This window comes from Oncorhynchus nerka, linkage group LG11, assembly GCF_034236695.1.
Source record: "Oncorhynchus nerka isolate Pitt River linkage group LG11, Oner_Uvic_2.0, whole genome shotgun sequence".
Classification (NCBI taxonomy): Eukaryota; Metazoa; Chordata; class Actinopteri; order Salmoniformes; family Salmonidae; genus Oncorhynchus; species Oncorhynchus nerka.
Window position 1 is genome coordinate 44573109 of NC_088406.1, and position 19021 is coordinate 44592129.

The following is a 19021-nucleotide window of genomic DNA, read 5'->3' on the forward strand; positions in this document are numbered from 1 at the left end:
TCTGGCTAGCTCTCCTCTCCTCTGCTCTGGCTGGCTCTCCTCTGCTCTGGCTGGCTCTCCTCTCCTCTCCTCTGGCTAGCTCTCCTCTCCTCTGCTCTGGCTGGCTCTCCTCTGCTCTGGCTGGCTCTCCTCTGCTCTGGCTGGCTCTCCTCTCCTCTGCTCTGGCTGGCTCTCCTCTCCTCTGCTCTGGCTGGCTCTCCTCTCCTCTGCTCTGGCTGGCTCTCCTCTCCTCTGCTCTGGCTGGCTCTCCTCTCCCTCTGCTCTGGCTGGCTCTCCTCTCCTCTGCTCTGGCTGGCTCTCCTCTCCTCTGCTCTGGCTGGCTCTCCTCTCTCCTCTGCTCTGGCTGGCTCTCCTCTCTCTCTGCTCTGGCTGGCTCTCCTCTCTCTCTGCTCTGGCTGGCTCTCCTCTCCTCTGCTCTGGCTGGCTCTCCTCTCTCTCTCTCCTCCTCTGCTCTGACTGGCTCTCTCTGCTCTGGCTGGCTCTCCTCTCCTCTCCTCTGCTCTGCTCTGGCTGCTCTGCTCTCCTCTCTCTCTGCTCTGGCTGGCTCTCTCTCTCTGCTCTGGCTGGCTCTCCTCTCTCTCTGGCTGCTCTGGCTGGCTCTCCTCTGCTCTGGCTGGCTCTCTCTCTCTCTCCTCTGCTCTGCTCTGGCTCTGCTCTGCTCTGGCTTGCTCTCCTCTGCTCTGGCTGGCTCTCCTCTGCTCTGGCTGGTTCTCCTCTGCTCTGGCTGGCTCTCCTCTCCTCTCCTCTGCTCTGGCTGGCTCTCCTCTGCTCTGGCTGGCTCTCCTCTCCTCTCCTCTGCTCTGCTCTGGCTTGCTCTCCTCTCCTCTGCTCTGGCTGGCTCTCCTCTGCTCTGGCTGGCTCTCCTCTCCTCTCCTCTGCTCTGGCTGGCTCTCCTCTGCTCTGGCTGGCTCTCCTCTCCTCTCCTCTGCTCTGCTCTGGCTTGCTCTCCTCTCCTCTGCTCTGGCTGGCTCTCCTCTGCACTGGCTGGCTCTCCTCTCCTCTGCTCTGGCTCTCATCTCCTCTGCTCTGGCTGGCTCTCCTCTCCTCTGCTCTGGCTGGCTCTCCTCTCCTCTCCTCTCCTCTGCTCTGCTCTGGCTTGCTCTCCTCTGCTCTGGCTGGCTCTCCTCTGCTCTGGCTGGCTCTCCTCTGCTCTGGCTCTCCTCTCCTCTGCTCTGGCTCTCCTCTGTTCTGGCTGGCTCTCCTCTTCTCTCCTCTGCTCTGGCTGGCTGGCTCTCCTCTCCTCTGCTCTGGCTGGCTCTCCTCTTCTCTGCTCTGGCTGGCTCTCCTCTCCTCTCCTCTCCTCTCCTCTCCTCTACTCTACTCTACTCTACTCTACTCTACTCTACTCTACTCTGCTCTGGCTAGCTCTCCTCTCCTCTCCTCTGGCTGGCTCTCCTCTCCTCTCCTCTGCTCTGGCTGGCTGGCTCTCCTCTCCTCTGCTCTGGCTGGCTCTCCTCTCCTCTGCTCTGGCTGGCTCTCCTCTCCTCTGCTCTGGCTGGCTCTCTCCTCTGCTCTGGCTGCCTCTCCTCTCCTCTGCTCTGGCTAGCTCTCCTCTCCTCTGCTCTGGCTGGCTCTCCTCTCCTCTGCTCTGGCTGGCTCTCCTCTCCTCTGCTCTGGCTGGCTCTCCTCTGCTCTGGCTGGCTGCTCTGCTGGCTCTCCTCTGGCTGGCTCTCTGCTCTGGCTGGCTCTCCTCTCTCTGGCTGGCTCTGCTCTGCTGGCTCTCCTCTCCTCTGCTCTGGCTGGCTCTCCTCTCCTCTGCTCTGGCTGGCTCTCCTCTCCTCTGCTCTGGCTGGCTCTCCTCTCCTCTGCTCTGGCTAGCTCTCCTCTCCTCTGCTCTGGCTGGCTCTCCTCTCCTCTGCTCTGGCTAGCTCTCCTCTCCTCTGCTCTGGCTGGCTCTCCTCTCATCTGCTCTGGCTGGCTCTCCTCTCATCTGCTCTGGCTGGCTCTCCTCTGCTCTGGCTGGCTCTCCTCTGCTCTGGCTGGCTGGCTCTCCTCTCCTCTGCTCTGGCTGGCTCTCCTCTCCTTTCGGCTCCCATCTCCTCTCTCCTGAACGCTCCTCTTCTCGCAGCCTGTCAGCGGTACAGTAGCAGCCGTGCTCTGAGTACTAAGGAGACATTCTTTTCCCTCTCAGCTTTAAAGATAAAACAGATACGAACTCGTATCTCAGTTCACTATACTCAATTCATACATTTTGGGATGGAGGGTGGAAACAAGTCATTTTTGTAAGTGTGTTAGTAGTGTATGAATTGTGCGGGCATTAGATACAGTACAATCATGTGGGCATTAGATGCAGTACACAGTATTTGGATAAGCAGTGAGTTATCAGATTGTATACATGGATGCATTCTAAATAACTCTTATTAGACGAGAAAGGCTTCTCTCTCTCCATCTTGTGTGAAGCCTCGCTGCAGGCTGTAACGCTGTATCTGTCATCCAAACAGTCATGTTGTTCATTGGAGCTTGAAGTTCCCTGTTAGGTGTCATCAACCCCGCCTGTCTGAGGAAAGGGTGATTAGAGAGAGGGGGGCACCTGTTAAAGTAGCAGATGATTATGGTGTGTAGGAGTGTGTGTGTGTGTGTGTGTGTGTGTGTGTGTGTGTGTGTGTGTGTGTGTGTGTGTGTGTGTGTGTGTATAGAGTGTGTATAGAGTGTGAACTCTGTTCACCCGTCTGTGTTCTCGCTGCAGGCCTGTGGTGTAGGGGGTATGAGGAAGAGACAAGAACCCAGCACCATTGAGGACAGGGACAAGCCGTACGTCTGTGACAGTGAGTATCACACACGCGCACGTGCACACACACACACGTGCACACACACACACACACACACACCATGTCTAAGAGCCATAGACAACATTCTTACTGTAAGCTAAACTACGCTGGCAAGCATATGGCTGCTGTCTCCACTCTGCACAAAGAAAGCAATTCTCTCACTGCCAATGTAATGGGGACAACTCCTCTAGTGGGAATGAGTCTGCTAGAGCAACAAGCACTAACGGAACACTATAGAGCAATATTCCAACTGAAACAGTGACATGGCATTAGCTCGCGATGGATACAGCATTCATTCATTGTGAGTGTATCTATTTACAGTGGAGCACAATGTATAGATTGATGTATAGATATGTTATGATAATTGGGCTACATTTAGTTCTGTCTCTTGACTGTGTGTGTGTGTGTGTGTGTGTGTGTGTGTGTGTGTGTGGTTGTGTTCCAGTCTGTGGGAAGCGCTATAAAAACCGCCCGGGCCTGAGCTACCACTACACTCACACACACCTAGCGGACGAGGAGGGAGAGGAGGACTCTGAGCGACACACCCTGCCCTTCCAGCGCAAGAACAACCACAAGCGTGAGTCCATGTGTTACAGTGGGCTCTACGCTCTACCCTGAGTCTGGCTGCTACACTATGTCATGTGTTACAGCGGGCTCTACGCTCTACCCTGAGTCTGGCTGCTACACTATGTCATGTGTTACAGCGGGCTCTACGCTCTACCCTGAGTCTGGCTGCTACACTATGTCATGTGTTACAGCGGGCTCTAGGCTCTACCCTGAGGCTGGCTGCTACACTATGTCATGTGTTACAGCGGGCTCTACGCTCTACCCTGAGTCTGGCTGCTACACTATGTCATGTGTTACAGCAGGCTCTACGCTCTACCCTGAGGCTGGCTACTGCACTATGTCATGTGTTACAGCGGGCTCTACGCTCTACCCTGAGTCTGGCTGCTACACTATGTCATGTGTTACGGCGGGCTCTACGCTCTACCCTGAGTCTGGCTGCTACACTATGTCATGTGTTACAGCGGGCTCTACGCTCTACCCTGAGTCTGGCTGCTACACTATGTCATGTGTTACAGCGGGCTCTAGGCTCTACCCTGGGGCTGGCTGCTACACTATGTCATGTGTTACAGCGGGCTCTACGCTCTACCCTGAGGCTGGCTGCTACACTATGTCATGTGTTACAGCGGGCTTTACCCTGAGGCTGGCTGCTACACTATGTCATGTGTTACAGCAGGCTCTACGCTCTACCCTGAGGCTGGCTGCTACACTATGTCATGTGTTACAGCAGGCTCTACGCTCTACCCTGAGGCTGGCTGCTACACTATGTCATGTGTTACAGCGGGCTCTACGCTCTACCCTGAGGCTGGCTGCTACACAATATCATGTGTTACAGCGGGCTCTACGCTCTACCCTGAGGCTGGCTGCTACACTATGTCATGTGTTACAGCGGGCTCTACGCTCTACCCTGAGGCTGGCTGCTACACTATGTCATGTGTTACAGCGGGCTCTACACTCTACCCTGAGGCTGGCTGCTACACTATGTCATGTGTTACAGCGGGCTCTACCCTGAGTCTGGCTGCTACACTATGTCATGTGTTACAGCGGGCTCTACGCTCTACCCTGAGGCTGGCTGCTACACTATGTCATGTGTTACAGCAGGCTCTACGCTCTACCCTGAGGCTGGCTGCTACACTATGTCATGTGTTACAGCGGGCTCTACGCTCTACCCTGAGGCTGGCTGCTACACTATGTCATGTGTTACAGCAGGCTCTACGCTCTACCCTGAGGCTGGCTGCTACACTATGTCATGTGTTACAGCGGGCTTTACCCTGAGGCTGGCTGCTACACTATGTCATGTGTTACAGCAGGCTCTACGCTCTACCCTGAGGCTGGCTGCTACACTATGTCATGTGTTACAGCAGGCTCTACGCTCTACCCTGAGGCTGGCTGCTACACTATGTCATGTGTTACAGCAGGCTCTACGCTCTACCCTGAGGCTGGCTGCTACACTATGTCATGTGTTACAGCGGGCTCTACCCTGAGTCTGGCTGCTACACTATGTCATGTGTTACAGCGGGCTCTACGCTCTATCCTGAGGCTGGCTGCTACACTATGTCATGTGTTACAGCGGGCTCTACACTCTACCCTGAGGCTGGCTGCTACACTATGTCATGTGTTACAGCAGGCTCTACCCTGAGTCTGGCTGCTACACTATGTCATGTGTTACAGCGGGCTCTACGCTCTACCCTGAGGCTGGCTGCTACACTATGTCATGTGTTACAGCGGGCTCTACCCTGAGTCTGGCTGCTACACTATGTCATGTGTTACAGCGGGCTCTACGCTCTACCCTGAGGCTGGCTGCTACACTATGTCATGTGTTACAGTGGGCTCTACGCTCTACCCTGAGTCTGGCTGCTACACTATGTCATGTGTTACAGCGGGCTCTACGCTCTACCCTGAGGCTGGCTGCTACACTATGTCATGTGTTACAGCAGGCTCTACGCTCTACCCTGAGGCTGGCTGCTACACTATGTCATGTGTTACAGCAGGCTCTACGCTCTACCCTGAGGCTGGCTGCTACACTATGTCATGTGCTACAGCGGGCTCTACTACGCTCTACCCTGACTCTGGCTGCTACACTATGTCATGTGTTACAGCGGGCTCTACGCTGAGTCTGGCTGCCCATGTGCTACAGTCTGGAGTCTGGCTGCTACACTATGTCATGTGTGCTACAGTTACAGTCGGGCTCTACGCTCTACCCTGAGTCTGGCTGCTACACTATGTCATGTGCTACAGCGGGCTCTACGCTCTACCCTGAGTCTGGCTGCTACACTATGTCATGTGTTACAGCGGGCTCTACGCTTTACCCTGAGGCTGGCTGCTACACTATGTCATGTGTTACAGCGGGCTCTACGCTCTACCCTAAGGCTGGCTGCTACACTATGTCATGTGTTACAGCGGGCTCTACGCTCTACCCTGAGGCTGGCTACTACACCATGTCATGTGTTACAGCGGGCTCTACGCTCTACCCTGAGGCTGGCTGCTACACTATGTCATGTGTTACAGCGGGCTCTACGCTCTATCCTGAGGCTGGCTGCTACACTATGTCATGTGTTACAGCGGGCTCTACACTCTACCCTGAGGCTGGCTGCTACACTATGTCATGTGTTAAAGGGGGCTCTACCCTGAGTCTGGCTGCTACACTATGTCATGTGTTACAGCGGGCTCTACGCTCTACCCTGAGGCTGGCTGCTACACTATGTCATGTGTTACAGCGGGCTCTACCCTGAGTCTGGCTGCTACACTATGTCATGTGTTACAGCGGGCTCTACGCTCTACCCTGAGGCTGGCTGCTACACTATGTCATGTGTTACAGTGGGCTCTACGCTCTACCCTGAGTCTGGCTGCTACACTATGTCATGTGTTACAGCGGGCTCTACGCTCTACCCTGAGGCTGGCTGCTACACTATGTCATGTGTTACAGCAGGCTCTACGCTCTACCCTGAGGCTGGCTGCTACACTATGTCATGTGTTACAGCAGGCTCTACGCTCTACCCTGAGGCTGGCTGCTACACTATGTCATGTGCTACAGCGGGCTCTACTACGCTCTACCCTGAGTCTGGCTGCTACACTATGTCATGTGTTACAGCGGGCTCTACGCTCTACCCTGAGTCTGGCTGCTACACTATGTCATGTGCTACAGCGGGCTCTACGCTCTACCCTGAGTCTGGCTGCTACACTATGTCATGTGTTACAGCGGGCTCTACGCTCTACCCTGAGTCTGGCTGCTACACTATGTCATGTGCTACAGCGGGCTCTACGCTCTACCCTGAGTCTGGCTGCTACACTATGTCATGTGTTACAGCGGGCTCTACGCTCTACCCTAAGGCTGGCTGCTACACTATGTCATGTGTTACAGCGGGCTCTACGCTCTACCCTGAGGCTGGCTACTACACTATGTCATGTGTTACAGCGGGCTCTACGCTCTACCCTGAGGCTGGCTGCTACACTATGTCATGTGTTACAGCGGGCTCTACCCTGAGTCTGGCTGCTACACTATGTCATGTGTTACAGCGGGCTCTGCGCTCTACCCTGAGGCTGGCTGCTACACTATGTCATGTGTTACAGCGGGCTCTACCCTGAGTCTGGCTGCTACACTATGTCATGTGTTACAGCGGGCTCTACGCTCTACCCTGAGGCTGGCTGCTACACTATGTCATGTGTTACAGCGGGCTCAGTCTGGCTCTGGCTCTACCCTGACTACTGCTCACTGTCATGTTACAGCGGGCTCTACGCTCTACCCTGAGGCTGGCTGCTACACTATGTCATGTGTTACAGTGGGCTCTACGCTCTACCCTGAGTCTGGCTGCTACACTATGTCATGTGTTACAGCGGGCTCTACGCTCTACCCTGAGGCTGGCTGCTACACTATGTCATGTGTTACAGCAGGCTCTACGCTCTACCCTGAGGCTGGCTGCTACACTATGTCATGTGCTACAGCGGGCTCTACTACGCTCTACCCTGAGTCTGGCTGCTACACTATGTCATGTGCTACAGCGGGCTCTACGCTCTACCCTGAGGCTGGCTGCTACACTATGTCATGTGCTACAGCGGGCTCTACGCTCTACCCTGAGGCTGGCTGCTACACTATGTCATGTGTTACAGCAGGCTCTACGCTCTACCCTGAGTCTGGCTGCTACACTATGTCATGTACCCTCCGCTCGCATGTCACGTCAGAGCAACCCAAGCTAGACGCAGTATCCTACAGAATGTTACTACACAGCAACTTGCACATGTCCTTTGCGGCACACAGCTTGTGAAGTACACGCTGATGTACAATGTAGTAGCATTTATGTTTGTCTGCCTGCATGGCTTTCTGTAATGCTGTTTGATTAGCCCGGCCCTGAGTTGGACGGTGTTAATTGGCTGAGGAGGGACACTGAGAGGAAGGGTGGCGGGAGGGGGGGTCTTTTTTTGTCCCCCTCTCTCCCCTAGCACATTCCATGTCCGAGCTGGTAATTTACACTGAGAGAGGTTGCATCCCAAATGGCACTTTGTAGGGAATAGGGTGTCATTTGGGACGCAGACAGAAACACAGCTGTAGTCCACATCAATGTCCTTGTAGAAAAATACCCATTTACCTCCTAGACTTAATTGGCTGAGCTCTGTTTTAAATTGGCCTGTCTTAGTGGTTTGTCCGTCACTGGGTCCTGGTGCTGATGCCTCTGTGTGTGTGTGTGGGTGTGTGTGTGTGTGTGTGTGTGTGTGGGTGTGTGTGGGTGTGTGTTTGTGTGTGTGCGCGCTGCAGTTTTAGGGCTCTGCAGGGTGAAAAAGAAGAGAATGAATGCATTTGAGAGGTTTAATATCCTCCTCTCTTCTCCTACTGCTACACACACACACACACACACACACACACACACACACACACACACACACACACACACACACACACACACACACACACACACACACACACATCAATACATACATCCACAAAACTAAATTCTCTTGTGAAAAGCAAATAGAAGCCTAGTGTGTGTGTGTGAGTGCGTGCGTGTTTCTATCTTGTGGTTGCAGATGCACCCCCTCCTTTATATTACACCATATATAATAATGATATTAATATGAATGGTTATAATGAAACTGGTCCATACATTATTCATGTAATATTCTTCCTAAAATATGTCTAGACTAGAGTCTGTAAGCCTGGTCCACTCCACAAGGCAAATTTAAAGGAAAACTCCATCCAAAAACTATCTTTTGGCATTTGTTTCATTAGTCCATTGTTGACATAGTCCCAAAATGTTTTGCAGGTCAGAAATCAAGTTTAAGACATATACGTTTCAAAATGCAGAAACCGAGAGTGGAAGATCGCTGAAATCTAAAGTCTCGTTCTTCTCTTTCATTTCATTATTTTACCCCCCCATTCATTCTCTCTCTTTCTCCCTTTTCCATCAGTCTGATAAATGACAGATTATTCCACGAGGAGATGAGATTCTCACACACACATTCCCCCTCTCATTCTCTCTCTATTCGCTCCCTCACTCTTCATCGCCAGTTTACCAGGCCTTAATTCTTTCCTTTCCCGCTTCTCTCTGAATCTCTCTCTCCATTTCTCTCTCTCCTCAACTTCCTCTCTGCTTTTGTCTTTATGACTTATCCATCGCTTATCATTTTCTTCATTTTTTTCTGTATTTATTTCCGTTGCAGGAGTGGAAGCCGATTGTTAAAATGAACTGCAACATTAAAATTCATGGCTGCCTCTCAGTTTTCTCTTCTTCTTCATAAAGTGAGAGAGGCAGGGGTGGTGGGGGCTGGTTTTGGGCATTGATGAGATGGGGAGGAGGGAGGGGTGTTTACTTTAGAGGGCCGGCCCTCTGGTGTGCACCTGAAAATTGGTTTTGTGAGCAGAAAGAGTCAAGCCAGTTCTTGTTACGTCCTCTCCCCAAATCAGAGTTGAGATTCCGAGTCTGGTTTATCTGGACGGACAGACGGTCGAAGGAGTGAGAGCAGGAGGGGGGGATGGAGGGGTGGAGGGGGGTAACATGTAATTGAGCCGTTTGAAGGTCAGCGTCCTTTCGTTCCTGTTGTTCTTTTTCTATATTTATTTATTTTCACATTTTTCTCCCCAGTTTCACCTCACTCACAAAATGGCTTCACTCACCTTGCTCTGCCACTGTGAGAAGGAATCCTTGTGATCAGCTATAAGGACAAAATGAATTATGTATCAAACCTAAAATGGCGTCCTGGCTGTCTCGGTTCTCTCTTTCTCTCCCTGTCTGTGGGGTAGGATACTATATGTGGAATGATATCTGTGGAGTGGTAGTTGGTTCTGTTCCAGCAGGTTCACATGTGATGAAAGTCCTGCAGTAAGAGAGAGAGGGTGGTCTTTTAATGAGGGTCTGGTGACAGTGGAGGGCCTGTATCATGGTAGGGACTAGGAATGTTCAGACAGCTGCACAGACACTATAGAGGCTCTAATCTAGAGCGCCCAGTTCAATTGTATGTAATTGTTGAAATATTTTGTGAGTGGGCAACATGTACTATCATCCAAAATTGACTTGTTTAATTATTTTTGAAATATGACATGATTTTATAATACTCTAATGTGGACAGTTTGTGTTACTTCCTTAACACAAGCTCGCATTTTCACCTCATACAATTTAGTGATTTTTTATAAATTTTTTACCTCAGATTGGTGATGTTAATGTACAAGTTTATAGTCATCAAGATGAGCCTAATTCGATTGCTTTAAACAGATTCATATCTTTGGTTTGGTCCGGTTGATTTGATCATACTCACCTGTCTGTCGCAGGGTTTAGAACGCAGTTGTGAAATTCACAAGGAGAGGAGTTGATATCGACAAGTATATCTAGTATACCCAAGTTCGCTGTGGTTTGTATTTTAGAAGAGCGCAAATGGCAGTGAATTGTCCCCAGTTCCATTGATTTCCATACAATATTGACGTGAGTGATTCATCTGTGCACGCTATTGATTACAGTAGAACAAGCTAATCAATTTCAATCTGGAATGACTGCTTGGTAAAATTGATGCGTGAGCAGCTTTTAAGGTACTAATTTAGCAAAATTACAAGTAATCTGAACACAGGTGTGACACGTGTGTACAGGGAGTAATTGTATGTATTAGTCTTCAACATATCACAACTTATTTCAGAATATTGATTATGAATTTATTTGGACAATTAAAAACGGTGTTTTGACACTCGGCTATATAAAAAAAATAGGAAGCAGCCGTATAATTTTCAATGTATGTTTTAGGAATATAAATTGCACTTTGAACGTTATTTTTTCGACATGAGTCAACTTAATCAGGTACAAATGACTGAATAAACCCCTAAAACGTGCTATGATTTATTTGATTTATGTGATTTTGCTGGTATTGGTGAAATGGTGAAAATGAGTTTGTCCTGGCTAGTCATTCTGTCTGTACTGTAGCAGACAGGTACAGAGCACAGTAAGTAGCCTATACAGGAGACTGAGTGGAGACACAGGCTGGGTTCAGAGAGAGAGAGAGAGAGAGAGGACCGGGGTGGTGGGGGCGAGGCAGTACAGTCACGACCCATGAACCCTGAACATGCAACACACACTACATGATCAGCTCACCACACCACTACAAACACAGAACATGTATACTGTACCTAACCATATACTATAAAGCTAAACTTGGTCCAAATGACAACCGGTTTATGGGGTGGTTTCCCCCACAAAGATTAAGCCTAATCCTGACAAAAAAAGCATTTTCAATGTAGATTCACTGTTGAGTTTGACTTTTATTCCAGGACTAGACTTAATCTGTGTCTGGGAAAATGCCCCTATGAGTTTACTTGACTTTAGATTCTATAGTCCAGCTCAAACGGAGATCTATTTCGGTGTAGTCAGTCCCTTGCTTGCTGTAACCGGGGCTGGGACTTTGTCTACCAGTTTGCCCCACCATGGTAAGGAATGTCTCTTATTAGAGGGAAGACCTTTCTGGACTTACCAAGTTAATTATTCAACCCCGACCATCACCTTTAGCTGTTATTTTGGTCTGGTTTCTTCCTGAACTTTCCACATGCCTGTGCTGCTGGTGCCAGTGCCGGTACAGTAGCTTCCTGCATAGCCAGACCAGCTCATGCTGCCTGCCGCCCCGCCACTCCACTGCCTCCTCTGCCACAACAAAGCAGGAAGAGAAACGGCTGTTGCCTAGCAATCCGGTTGCTATAGTGACAGGCTGGGATCCCTCCTAAAGAGTATGTTGTTATGTACATTGAGGAGGGAGGGGGGAGTGGAGTTTGGCATTGAAGGGGTTGAAACGGAGGGAGCAGAGGAGTTAATTAAAGGCAACAGAAAGGAGAGACAGAGTGAAGGAAGGAGAGTAAAAGTAAAGAATTCTCTTTATGATTTATCATATATATTACCCCAGACAGGGAGAAGGCAGGCTGATATTGCACTGCCTCATTTGGTATTCTGTATTAACAGAGGCTTGCCGGGTTAGGATTGGATCCTCAGTCATTTGGCCATCTTAGTATAACCCCCCTCCCCCCATCCTGCTCATGAAAACCTATCTGTCTGTCTGTTAGAGCTTAGACACACACAGACACACACACACACACACACACACACAATCTTACTAGGATCACCAAAAATGATTCATGTTTGCATTTTTCTGAACATCAAAAAGACATTCCAGTTGGCACAGGGGTGTATGTGAAGTGTGTATGTATGGTTTGTGTATGTGTGTGTATTATGCAGGTGTGTGTGTGAATATATACAGTGGGGCAAAAAAGTATTTAGTCAGCCACCAATTGTGCAAGTTCTCCCACTTAAAAAGATGAGAGAGGCCTGTAATCCTCATCATAGGTACACTTCAACTATGACAGACAAAATGAGAGAGAAAAAAATCCAGAAAATCACATTGTAGGATTTTTAATGAATTTATTTGCAAATTGTTGTGGAAAATAAGTATTTGGCTAAATACTTTGACTAAATACTTTTTTGCCCCACTGTATGTGTGTATATGCATACGTGTGTATGTGTATATATACAAATACGTGTGTATGTACTGTTTATGTATGTGTATCTGCTACAGACAGAGGCAGCCTCTTATGCTGCCACAGAGGCTGACATAGTGTGCAGGTCAGTGTGATTACACTGCAGCCATAGATCAAGTTTTATTATGCACCAAAATCTCCACCATCCTCTCGCTTTGCAATGTCATTCTGTTTTAGACCCACAATGCACTGGGACTTACGCAACCTGCTGACTGGACAGGGAAGAGAAACGAGCATGTTATTGCATTGCGTCTTGCTGGTGTGTGTGCGTGCGCGTGCGTATATGCGTGTGTGTGTGTGTGTGTGTGTGTGTGTGTGTGTGTGTGTGTGCGTTTAAAAGAGAGATAAAGAGGGGGAGATAGAGAATTGAAGAAGGAGGTGGGGACAGATGGTGTAGGTATTTGTGTGACAATAGACGGATTGCAGAAGAAAAATCAAATTTCCTCTGTGAAAGAGAGAAGCACAGCCAGGGTGAGAGAAGAAAGGTACCTCATGAGATTTCTCATCTGTGACTGACACTTTTCGTCTGACTGACTCCCAGTCACTCTCCCTGCATAATACTGAATCCATTGTCTCTCTCTGTGTGTGTGTGTGTGTGTGTGTGTGTGTTAGCGCCACGGTTATGGATGAAGATCGTCATGAAAATAAAATAACCGTCGTAACATTTTTTGGGGGGGGGTGTAAGGAACAGCTGACTGAAGACTGGACAGCCGGGCATTCGTGCGGTTGTCTGTTTCTGCCGTAACATGGACTACAACGTGATGTAACTTTGTTGCTCCTTGCTGAAATAAGCAACGTGTTGTAGCAAACAAGTCTTCCGTTGCCTAGGCAATACCTTCCTCCCCCATTATATCATTAAATTCATGAAAACGTGGTCATTCAAGCTTGTAGCATCATACCCAAGAAGACTCAAGGCTTTAATCGCTTCCAAAGGTGCTTCAACAAAGTACTGAGTAAAGGGTCTGAATTTTATGTGAATGTGATATTTCAGGGTTTTCTTTTTTATATAAATTTGCAAACGTTTAAAAAAACAAACAGTTTTTGCTTTGTCATTATGGTGTGTAGATTGATGAAAAAAACAAACAATTGAATCCATTTTAGAATAAGGCTGTAGCGTAACAAAATGTGGAAAAAGAGAAGGGGTCTGAATACTTCCCGAATGCACCGTAGAATTATATTCTTATTCGTGGATTAATTCACTTTTACCTGATGCCTTTCATGAAGGTTCTCGGTTGCTTTTACATTCTTTTTACCTTTATTGATGAATACAAATATATCTTAAAATGACCCCATTTTTCAGGAATTTGATGATATATAAGCCCAATGAAAAACAGTGCGGGACTGGCACCAGTAAGTAGGTAGGACATTCATAGGGTATAGCAGAGGAGAGGAGAACATGTGTGAGACAACAATAACTGTCATCTAAAATGTCACCCAGAATTCCATGACCGTCACAGCGGTGTGTGTATGCATTGGATGAAAGCTGATACTGAAGGCTGGATTGGGGGCAGAGGGACTCTCATTCGCCACGCTGAAGAGAGAGGGTGGGGGTTGGGAGTGGAACGAGCCTTTAAAAGTTATGATGCAAAGATCTGCTGGCTATACGTGTGTGTGTGTGTGTGTGTGTGTGTGTGTGTGTGTGTGTGTGTGTGTGTGTGTGTGTGTGTGTGTGTGTGTGTGTGTGTGTGTGTGTGTGTGTGTGTGTGTGTGTGTGTGTGTGTGTGTGTGTGTGTGTGTGTGTGTGTGTGTGTGCGCGTCTCAGTGTGTACTTGCACATGTTCCGGTGTGCGCGTGTTTGCGCATGTGTGGGTCTATTGTCTGTGAATGTGAGTGTATGTATACATTATATAAGCGTGTATTTGTATCTGTGTGTATCTGTATGTGTGTGTGTCTAGATGTGGCGCTCCCCTCATTAAGCAGCCTGGCGACAGGAGTGCAGAGTGTGTGTTTTCACACTGACGCTCTGACACAGCAGCAGCCACTTCTTCACTTCCCTCTCCTCTTTGTGTTCTGCTCTTCCTCTCTCCTCTTCTGTTCCATTTGCTCCCCTGCCATGCTGCAATGTGTTTTGTGTTGTGGGGACGGCAGTGTGTTGGTGTGTAGGTGAGGCTAGGAGCTGATCTGTGTCTCTGTTGGTCTGGTTTGTTCACAGTGACATCATAGACAGCATCATCACTGGTTAACACTAGACTAGTAGGATTGCTTTAGTGAAACCCTGTTTTGTTGTCAGGTGCAAAACCACACTAACTAAGCTAAGCTATCTAATTGTTGGCCCGGTGTATGAGTTTAAGCTCATTGTACTGCATGCTTGGACCTGTGTGGATAGGTTTGTGCTCAGAAAACAGAGTGAAGAGACATGGGTGAGAGAGCAGAAGGAGGAATGAAAGTGTGGAGGAGAGTGAGAAGCATAGAGAAAGTGAGACCAGGCAACAGGTGCTTGTGGGTATTCCGTCGGAAGTGTTAATTCGATAAGGCTGTGGCCACGTTATCGACCAGCCAGTGCGGTATGGCTCTTAGGCCAGGGATTGTGCTGGAATGAGATTGTGGAAACTCCAGGAGCGGGCTGTATTGAGAATGAGGGAGTGAGAAAGGGAGAGTGAGTTGGACAGAAAAAAGAGAGTGCGGAGAGAGAGAGAGAGATCGGAAAAGAGGAAGAGAGAGGGGGATGGAGAGAGGCGGAGGGGAGAGGAAGAGAGGTAGAGAGGATTATACTGAGAGAGCGAGAGAGAGAGAGGTAGACGAAGAGAGGGGAGAGAGTTAGGGGGAGAGAAAGCGAGAGAAGGGAACGGAAGGGAGTGGGGAGATATGAGGGGGGTATTTGAGGATTCATCTCTCTCCCCTAATTCCCAGTGGGTCCCCGAGACACACTTAAAAGCTGTGAAGTGTGCTGTTCTGCCTGTATTCTCCCAGTAATTGGCGGGGTGTTACAGGAAAGGTGGAGCTGGAGTTGAGATGGAGGGAGGGAGGTGTGTATCACCCTTGACAACCTCAGGAACGTGCTACTTGTGATCATTTTTATCTACCTCTCTCGTGCATGTTCTTTGTCTCTGTCTGCCTGTCTGCCAGTTTTCTGTGTCTCTCCGTCTGGTTTGGTCTGTATGTCTCTATGTCTCTCCCTGCCACTCGCTTTGCTATCTCCCTCTCCCTTCCACCTTCTCTTTCTCCTTCTCCCCCCCCCTCCCCTTTTCACTCCCTATCTCTCTTTTCTCTCTGTCTGTCTTAAGGATGTACCACCTCAGGTTAGCGTCTCAGTCTTTAAGCATGGCCACAGGCAATTAATCATCGATGGGCTTTCCTTTCTGAGCAGGCAGGCCAGCGGGCAGCACTCTCACACACAGATGTGTCAGGGCCTGCTGATTCACTCTCAGGGGTCCTCGCAGCCTCACGGTCCACAGAGCCCCAGAGCAACACTGTTTGTAGTATGTGCCGTTTGGCATATAGTTTTATGTAATTGTGTGTGCATATACAGCTTTGCTCCCCAGGGACTGTGGTAAAGCACAGTCAGCAGCAGTCTGTTGAAATAAAATACACACAAAGAAGGGCTGTGTGTTTTTTTCACAAGGCCAGAGGCTTAAAAAGGAAAAACGTTACTCAAAGTGACGTATTTCATTAATAAACCTATTTTGCCTTGTTTTTAATGCTTGTACTGTACATGCATACTATATGTACCTGTTGTATATAGTCCATACATAGCTCAGTGCCCAAGTGGCAGGTGTTGTAGACGAAGGTGGGGATAGTGGTATGCTTTCCACAGTCCCCTGAATGTACGTAAACCACTCCACTGTACATTACTGCCCCTCATTATACAATAAAGTACAGAGCTGCCTGGCTGGCTGCTGTGCTGGTACCACGGACAGCTCCTCTGCTCTTTTCTCCTCCCCCCTCTCCTCTCATCCTGATCAGAGTTTTTTTTTTCTTCCTCTGGGGTTTATTGACCAACCCTGTGGAGTAGAAAACCCAATCCCCCCCTGCTCCACCCCCGCCTACTCACCCTCCCACCTCCCCAGCCCCCAGCCACAATCCACCCTGGGCTAGATTAATAACCTCGCTGAAGAGGGCCCTGGCTCTCCAAATCACACACCAGACAGCCACTGATTACTCCACCATGCCGACTGCTGCTGAATTCTCTGTGTGTGTGTGTGTCTGTGTGTGTTTGTGTGTTTATGTGTTTGTGTGTGTGTGCGTTTGCGCTTGTGTGTGTGCGTTTGCGTATTCGGAATGAATTCCTGTGTGTGCTTGTCTAGTCTACTGTATACTGTTGTCTGTCTTCTTCTGTCTTACATGGCACGATGGTGAGTCATTGTGATGTTCCTGTCCATTGCATCTTAATACAGGAATAAAGGACACATACAAATACACTGTCCTGGTTACGTGATCAGAGCTATTAAAGTTATTATGCAATCGACTGCAGTCAGTGAGACAGAGAGGATGCATGCAGGGGGACGTTGCTCTCCATTAATGGTTATTCTAAAATGGCTTCCCGCCGCGCACCTGCCGCTTGATGCACAGCAAGTCTGTCCCAGCCCCCCACCGTTCCTTTGACAATATTTAACAGACCCCTGGGCCTCCCAGTGGAGTTCCCTTCCCGTCTTACTCCTCCCTTCCCTGGCTGAGCACGAGCTGGCGAGTCCCCGGCTTCAGCGGGCCTGCTGCTTGCTTTACCAAAACCAACATATGGAGGAGGGTGAGTTTTATCCAGCTGGGACGCTCTGCAGTCTGGTTGGCTGGAAGTCTCATATTCTCTGTCTCACTCTATGTTTCTGCGTACTCTCTCTCTCACCCTGTCTCTCTCTCACCCTCTCTCTCTCTCACCCTCTCTCTCTCTCTCTCTCTTCCTCTTTCCCTCTCCAAACCTGCGATGTTCCTCCTACGTCAGTCTAGTCCTAAGCCTGTTGAGTCCTCAGCTCTACACCAGCCTCAGTAGCAGGTCATCAGTAACCACAGACCACAGCCATAGACTCTGTGCTCTAGGTCTGTGCTCAATGGAGCTTCATACAAATGCTGGATTACTCTTATATTCTAGAGCATAGAATATAAGAGTAGTATGCAGCTTTTCTGTAGGAGAGCGTTTGTTAGGGAAAGAGCTCTATGTAACCTTTCCACCTGTGTGATTGCAGCTAAGAAAGCTGCAGATGGGTCGGTCATCCCTAACGGCTACTGTGACTTCTGCCTGGGCGGCTCCAAGAAGACCGGCTGTCCCGAGGACCTCATCTCCTGTGCCGACTGTGGACGCTCAGGTACAGACAGACAGACACTCCTATGGACACCGGTTTTAGTTGGTTTTAAATGTGTCATTATGACACAGATGTTATTATGTGTGGGTGTAGTGGAAACAAGCCCAACTTGATGACGACGACAACGATGGTGACGAAGTGTAACATGAAGAGTGTGTATGTCCCTCTCTGTGTCCCCAGGCCACCCGTCCTGCCTGCAGTTCACAGTCAACATGACGGCAGCCGTACGGACCTACCGCTGGCAGTGTATCGAGTGCAAGTCCTGCAGCTTGTGTGGCACCTCCGAGAATGATGTGAGCACCACACGCACACACACACACACGCCCCTTCACACTCCCAAAACATCTATACTGAAAATATATATAAACGCAACATGCAACAATTTCAAGGATTTTACTGAGTTACAGTTCATATAAGGAAATCAGTCAATTCAAATAAATTCATTAGGCCCTAATCTATGGATGTCACATGACTGGGAGTACAGATATGTATCTGTTGGTCACAGAAACATTTTTTTTTAAAGTAGGCACGTGGATCAGAAAATCACCATTTGCCTCATGCAGCGCGACACATCTCCTTTGCATAGAGTTGATCAGGCTGTTGATTGGGACCTGTGGAATGTTTCCTCATCACGGTATCTCTGTGCATTCAAATTGCCGTCAATAAAATGCAATTGTGTTCGTAGCTTATGCCTGCCCATACCATAACCCCACCGCCACCATGGGGCACTTTGTACACAACGTTGACACCAGCAAACCGCTCACCAACATGACGCCATGCACGTGGTCTGCGGTTGTGAGGCCGGTTGGACGTACTAACAAATTCTCCAAAACGACATTGGAGGCTTATGGTAGGGAAGTAAAACATTTCTGGCAACAGCTCTGGTGGACATTCCTGCAGTCAGTATGCCAAGTTAGTGGCCTTTTATCGTCCCCAGCACAAGGTGCACCTGTGTAATGATCCTGCTGTTTAATCAGCTTCTTGGCAAAGGTGAAATGCTCACTAACAGGGATGTAAACCAATTTGTGCACAACATTTGAGAGAAATAAGCTTTTCGTGCGTATGGAACATTTCTGGGATCTTTTATTTCTGCTCATGAAACATGGGACCAACACACACTCGCCTGGACTCTCCTCCTCCTTAGTAAAGGTTAATAACGCGCAAAAAAATGGGTGCAATCTTTGCACCGAGTACAAACGCGTAGCAAATCTGGGCCTGTGTGAGTTATGTGTAGTATGTCCTATATTTGATTGATAATGTCATAACATTATTTGTGTTTGTGTGTTTCCTTGTTCCAGGATCAGTTACTATTCTGTGATGACTGTGACAGAGGCTACCATATGTACTGCCTGAGCCCCCCTATGGCGGAGCCCCCAGAGGGTAGGTACACTACAGGATATGTGGAGGATTATATAGGCCTAGTGTAGTCCAATAGAATACTGTATAGTATACCTAGGCCGGCA

General features: G+C 49.0%; 1 protein-coding gene across 1 annotated transcript in view; it reads left to right on the top strand.

Annotated features, from left to right (window-relative positions):
• Nucleotides 1-19021, top strand: part of LOC115137806 (zinc finger protein neuro-d4-like) — an 87627-nt gene that overhangs the window by 64792 nt on the left and 3814 nt on the right. The window contains exons 7-11 of the mRNA XM_065024568.1: nucleotides 2687-2765; nucleotides 3214-3345; nucleotides 17442-17561; nucleotides 17739-17851; nucleotides 18857-18938. Of these exons, the coding sequence (XP_064880640.1) occupies nucleotides 2687-2765; nucleotides 3214-3345; nucleotides 17442-17561; nucleotides 17739-17851; nucleotides 18857-18938 (526 nt within the window). The remainder of the gene's footprint in view (nucleotides 1-2686; nucleotides 2766-3213; nucleotides 3346-17441; nucleotides 17562-17738; nucleotides 17852-18856; nucleotides 18939-19021) is intronic.